At 60.5% G+C, this 5,903-nt stretch overlaps 1 protein-coding gene across 2 annotated transcripts; it reads right to left on the reverse strand.

Annotated features, from left to right (window-relative positions):
- Positions 1 to 865: 865 nt before the first annotated feature.
- LOC128774447 (paraneoplastic antigen-like protein 6B) lies at positions 866 to 4,327 on the reverse strand. 2 transcript variants are annotated; one of them, XM_053893523.1, is made up of 2 exons: positions 4,045 to 4,327; positions 866 to 3,773 (listed from the first exon to the last, which is right to left on the reverse strand). In XM_053893523.1, the coding sequence occupies exon 2, from the start codon at positions 3,616 to 3,618 to the stop codon at positions 2,224 to 2,226; it is 1,395 nt and encodes a 464-aa protein (XP_053749498.1). In that variant the 5' UTR covers positions 3,619 to 3,773; positions 4,045 to 4,327; the 3' UTR covers positions 866 to 2,223. The 2 variants fall into 2 exon arrangements, with proteins under 2 accessions (XP_053749498.1, XP_053749499.1); XM_053893524.1 differs by having other exon boundaries at positions 866 to 3,691; positions 4,045 to 4,326.
- Between the last annotated feature and the right edge of the window lie 1,576 nt (positions 4,328 to 5,903).

Consider the following 5,903-nt stretch of genomic DNA (forward strand, 5'->3'; position numbering starts at 1 on the left):
ATTGTTGCCACCCTGTTCTTATCTTATTTTCCTTCCCTTCCCCTATGTTCATCTGTTGTGTTTCTTAAACTCCACATATGAGATAAATCCTATGACTTTTGTCTTTCTCTGCCTATTTTGATTAGCATAATCCATTCTAGTTCCATCCACATTGCTGCAAATGGCAAGATTGCGTTCTTTTTGATTGCCGAGTAGTATTCCATGAGAAACCAAGAAACAAACTCTTATTTATAGAGAACAAACTGATGGTTACCAGAGGGGAGGTGGGTGGGTGATGAGTCAAATAGATGATGGGGACTAAGGAGGGCCCTTCTGATGAGCATCGGGTGATGTATGGAAGTGTTGAATCACTATACTGTACACCTGAAACAAACATAACACTGTATGTTAATTAACCAGAATTGAAACAAAAACTGAAAATAAAAAAATTAAAACCCCATCAGTCTAATTTGGCTTTCTCACCAAGGATGTTATAACCCTTTGGGACAAGACAGTTCTTTGTTGCGTGGCCCCACTCCATGCATCATGCACCTGAAACAATATTCAATCCCAGGAGCTGGATGCCAGTGTACACTTCCCCCTAGTAAAGGAGAAAACTATGAAAAACCTCACACATTTCAAAAAGCAAAGGTGACAGGACCAACCCAAGATGAGGACCAATGGAACCCCAAAACTTTATAGTTCACCTATAAAATAGAACAATGGCCCTCAACACATCCTATTTTTCCTGTCAAAGTGCCTACCCTACCCTGTCACTGGAGAAGCCTCCCATGGGTGCTGAACAAGAATCTTTTCTCTGGCTCCCTCTCCCAACCCCCGTAGACCCTTCCCTCAATTGCCCACAGCAGAGGCAAGACTCGGCTGAAACATTCAATGAAATTTATTGAAGAGAAACATTTACTGAAACCATTGAAGAGAGGGAATGACAACACAGAGAGGAACGTCTGACGGCCACTACAGCCCATAGGTCACGGACCCCCTCCTCTTGGGGTCCCAAATGAGGTGCCTCTGTTTCCCCCAACACCGTGGCCCTCCTGCCATAGTCTCCCTTCCTGAGGGCCCCACGATCGGCCCTTGGCCAAGATGATGGATGCTGGCCATGGCCCCTCACTCTAGGGCACTCTCCACTCTGGCTGACATGCTGGGGCCTGGCCCTGCCCTATGGCCTGCACAGGACAGTCACAGGATGCTGGAAAATGCAGCACGGGGCACTTGGACAAGCCGAAGAAACTGAGTCACAAGTAACAAGAGAGTGGCACATCACAGCACGGTTTCCGTGGAGACTCCCACAGGCCACCTCTGTCCTTGGTCCAGTTCCTCCTTCCTGAGGTCACGGGGTGAGCACCAGCCATGCTCTCTTCTGTCCTTCCCGCCATCTCCTGGGATTGGGCTCGAGAGGTCTCTGGGGTGGGGTGGGGGCGGCTGCTCAGATAAGAACACACATACATCTCCACAAGAACAAGCAGCAGTTGGCCTAAATCTACACCGAGGAAGCAGAGGCTGAGCTCACGACACCGGACGACAGCGAGCAGAGCCTGGGCTCGCACTGAAGCTCGTGGCACACACCCGGGCTGAGAGGAGGCTGCTTCGTTAGGCCAGGACACCCGCTGCGGGCTCCTGCACACCTCAAGGCTCTGCACGGGAATGGTAACTAGGGTGTGTGTAGGGGGAGCGGGGGAGGGGGGGGTGCCACTTGACACGGGGGTCACTGAGGGGCCTACAGAGACACAAGTGGGCTTCCCAGAGCATGGAGCGACGTGCTCCAGGGGTCAGTGAATGAGGGTCCCCCTCTTGGGCGGCCCGAGGGGCTGGCACCCTTGAGACGGCTCCTAACATCTCCCAGGCCAGTGTGGGTGGCACACATTTTCAGGTGCCCCTCACCTAGGCTAGGGCCAGCCACTCAGGGGTGCTTCCCAGGCTGGCTGCCTGAACTGGCAGGGTTTCGGGCTGGGGCTGGGGCTGCCTCAGCTGCCATGGGAGGGGGCACCTCTCCCTGCCCCATTCTGCATCAAGTATGGTCATCCTGGTCCGTTGGAAGGGCTGATGGTGGTGATCAGGTCCCCGTGGGGGTGGTGGAGTGCCCGGGAGCTTGGCTTGGGCTGGGTGGGTGCTTCCCTTGGCCCTGCTCCACATGTGGGGTGAGGCTGCTGCCCTGGCGTGGCCTCCCCCTGCCTCCAGAGCTCTGCTGTCTGAGAGGAGAGGGGGCCTCTGGGCCTTCTGAGCCTATTTGCCCGAGGAGGACTTGGGGGGGCTCATCTCCCCAGCCCCGTCCTCATTTCCCAACTCCTCTGGGATGGGCTTGAGCCCCTCCTCCAGGGGCTCCCCAGTCTCCTGGTCTCCTGCCTGGGCGAGGCCCTCTGGCTCACAGCCAGGACCTCCCGGGCCCTCCCTGGAAGCGCTGCCCATCTGGGCGGGGGTGGGGCCCCCAGGGGCCTCTGAGGGTCTTGCCTGACCTAGGCCCGCAAGGACAGCGTCATGATCGTCACTGTCCTCCTCCTCAGACTCCCGCTCTTCCTGCTCCTTCTCCTCCACCTTGTCATCCTCCGCCTTAGCACCGGCTCTGGCATCAGCCTGGGCATTGGCCCGGGCACCAGCCCCTTCCTCTGCCTGGGCTCTCTCGTTCCTGGCTAGACTGGCCTCCCATGCCTCAGACTCCCGAACAAGCCCCAGCATCTCTAGGAAACTTGGAGACCTCCCAACCATTCTCAACTTCCTCAGCGCTTCATCCAGCGGCTCAGTAAGGTTGGCCCTGGTGAGCACCTGCCTCAGGCGTACATGGTCAGCTGAGGCTCTGGCCAGGGCCCCCTTCTCAATGGCTTTCTGCAGCAAAACTTCCAGCCGCAACACAAAAGCAGAGAGCCGCTCGCCTGACTCTTGCTGAGCTGTCAAACACTTCACCCGGATGGTTGCCTGCGACTCGTTGTCTCCAAACACCTGGATCAGGGCCGCCAGGCAGTCCTGAGCCGTCCTGGCAGGGTTCTCTGCCAGGAGCCCGTGCACGAGCTGCAGGGCCGTCCCTCGAAGGCCTTCCATCAGCCGCCTCCTCTTCTCCCTTTCTGAGACCCCCTGCCATACATGTAGCATGTCTGTGGTGTGGTCTAGCCAGGCCTCAAAGGACTCCTCCCCCGGGGCGGGCTGATCCCTCCCAGAAAACACGCCCAGGCGCTGGTACCGCATGGTCTCCACCCAGGGCTGGACTGCCTGACTGACCGATCGGAGCCAGCACACCCGGCGCAGTCCCAGCCCCAGGGCCCCAGCCACACTCTCCACCGTCTGCCCCTGTTGCTCCAGGAAGTGGAACACGCGACTGAGAAACTCCTCGCCTGAGCAACGGGGCACAAAGACTACGTTCCAGGGACCCCCGGTGCCCGGGATTTCCCTGGGGACCAAAGCATAGTTAACTTCCCGGTCAAGCTCGACCAGGGCTGCAGTGGCATTATCCTCCTCTCGAAACACTTTGCCCAGCACGGTGAAGTGACCCATGGGCCACAGGGCGGCCTCCAGAGACTCTTGGAGTTCGGCTTCATCACAGTCCTCCGGGATGCCCAGAATGAGCAGACCCCTTCGAGCGCTGATGCCCATCCACCTGCACCAGTCCCGCAGCAACGTCACCGCCATCGCGTGCAATTTCCGCCGGCGCGGGGTTAATATCAGCCGTAGGAAACGGTTCCCGGCGCGGACCAGGGTGACACTGGGCAGGGTGGAGGGGGTGGGGGGGGGTGAATTAGTGAGGGAGTCTAGGACTCAGAGAGAACCGCCCAGGTCTCCACAGCCTGTGAATACAAACGAGGCGAGAGCGAGGTTAAGCGGCCCGCCCCCCGCCCCCCGCCCCTCTGCGCCCACCCCCCAGGTGACCCTCCTCCCCCGGGGCAGTGCCTTTGCAGCCCAGGCTAGACCCCTGCCCCGCCTTCCACCCGCCTGCCGGGGCCACGGCCCCCTCCCCACCGCGTCCCTCTCGCCCCCGCGGGCTGCCGCAGTCCTACTGGGGCGGGCGGGCGGGACTCCCGGAGGGCTGAGCGCACCCTCCCCGGTTCTGTTACCTACCTTCCTCTGGGTCGGGGTCCTTCCTCGTCGAGGTCCCAGCAGGTGGGGCGCAGGGGCTGCGCCGAGCGGCAGCGGGGTCGTGCGCCCCTCTTTTCCTGGCTGCCTCTCACTCCTTCTTCCTCTCCCTGTCCCTCTCTCAGCGCGGCACGTGGGCTAGCGCGCCGGCGCCTGCTCGCCACCACTCTCTGCAGTGCGGACTCGGGGCGGGGGCGCAGTGGCGGCGGAGCGCGGACCCTCCGCGTCGCCCCGGAGACCGCCGGGCCATTGGCGCGCGCGGGTCACGCGGCCAGGCTGTGGCCACCGCCGCGGGCACCCCGGGACCGCGCGTGACGTCACCTGCTCCTTCCCCCGCCCCCGAGGGGGCGCTGGCACAGGTGGGGACCCTGGGGACCCGAGAGCCAGTGCCCCCATCCTAGACCCAACCCTGCCCACCGCCCGCCCCTCCCGGAACATGCTCTCGGGGCGTCAGCCTGGCGAGGGGTCCATATCCCCGGGTGCCCACCAGAGAGCCGCTGGGCAGGCCCGAGATGCGCCCGCCAGCGCTGCATTCTGGCATGGGTGGAGCGCGGGATGGGGGAGCGTTCTGGGGCTCCTTCACCTGTTTCCGCCCCTCCTCCACTCCACCCAGAACGGGTCCTGTCCCAGCTAGGCGAGAAGCACTTCGTCCAGGTGCGACTACGTGGAATAGATGCCACCTGCGCACATGAGCGCTCGCACACACCACCGCAACCGGGGGTCAGCAGTCCCCATACTCGCGCGGGGGCCGTGGCCGCTGTGGGCACACGACGGGCCAAGATGCGTCGCTGCCCCAGTGCCAGGGCCCTGCCCCAAGGAGGGTGTCAAGGACTTTCCTGTTTTGCTCACTTCATGTCCCAATCCCAAGAACGGGCTTCTGCTACTTAGAGCTCAACCCCTTGGGCCTGTATCTTACCATGTGTCCTTTGGGCAAGTCCTTGCCCCTTCTCTGGGCATCAGTGGAGGGACAGAACTGGGGTCTCTACCTGAGGGTGTGTACAGGAGAGCCAGTGGGCTGGGCGTGAAGCGCTGGATGTGTCCCCTGCCCCCCTGTGCTCTCACCAGCCTAATGAGCTCTGAGACATCTGCCCTCTTGGCCCCTGAGAGCAGCATGGGTGTTGTGCCTCCCCAGAGACCTCTGTCTGGCCCGGAGTCAGTCTTCTTCTACAGATCCTTCCCCTTTCCTTTGCTACCTAGGCTAGTCACTGTACCAAGGCAGTGCTGCCACAACTCAAAATGGAGCGCCAGCCCCTCTGGGTCTCGCCACCTTGCACCCATCCTGTCATGGGAGTCTGGGGCCATGTGGACAGCCTCTCCACCGGTCAGATGGCAGACAGGTTCCCTTGGGGTCACACCTCCCGGCGTTGTTGGCTTCTCTTTCCTTGCCTGCCTGGCATCTGGCCAGACATCCTCTTCTGTGACTTGCCTTTCACACTCAAGCTATACCGGTCAAGGTTTTCCTGAGTGTCCAGCTCACTCATGCTCCTTGTTGAATCACAGCCCTGGTTTATTTGTCTATGACCCTGTGGATGGGCGTTCACACTGTTCCCAGTCTTTGACTGTTACAGACACTGCTGCCACCAGCACCCCACGCATGCCTGTCTTAGCCGCTGTCGGCCCAACAGGCTCTGGAACGTACACCAAGAAGTGGTTTTTCTGGGACTTGGGCTGTGCCCATCAAAGCCATGGCCAGGTGTTGCTAATCTGTTATCTCCCATGAGTGGCTGAACCTGTGTTCACTCCCACCAGCAGCATAGGTGTGGTCCTGTGTGCCCCCACAGCCTGAGCAGCCTTTGGCCTTGTCCAGCCTTGACCACTTGCCCACTCCCATGGGGAGAAGTGCT

This window comes from Panthera pardus, unplaced genomic scaffold (genome assembly GCF_024362965.1).
Source record: "Panthera pardus isolate Hobbes unplaced genomic scaffold, ASM2436296v1 HiC_scaffold_317, whole genome shotgun sequence".
Taxonomy (NCBI): domain Eukaryota; kingdom Metazoa; phylum Chordata; class Mammalia; order Carnivora; family Felidae; genus Panthera; species Panthera pardus.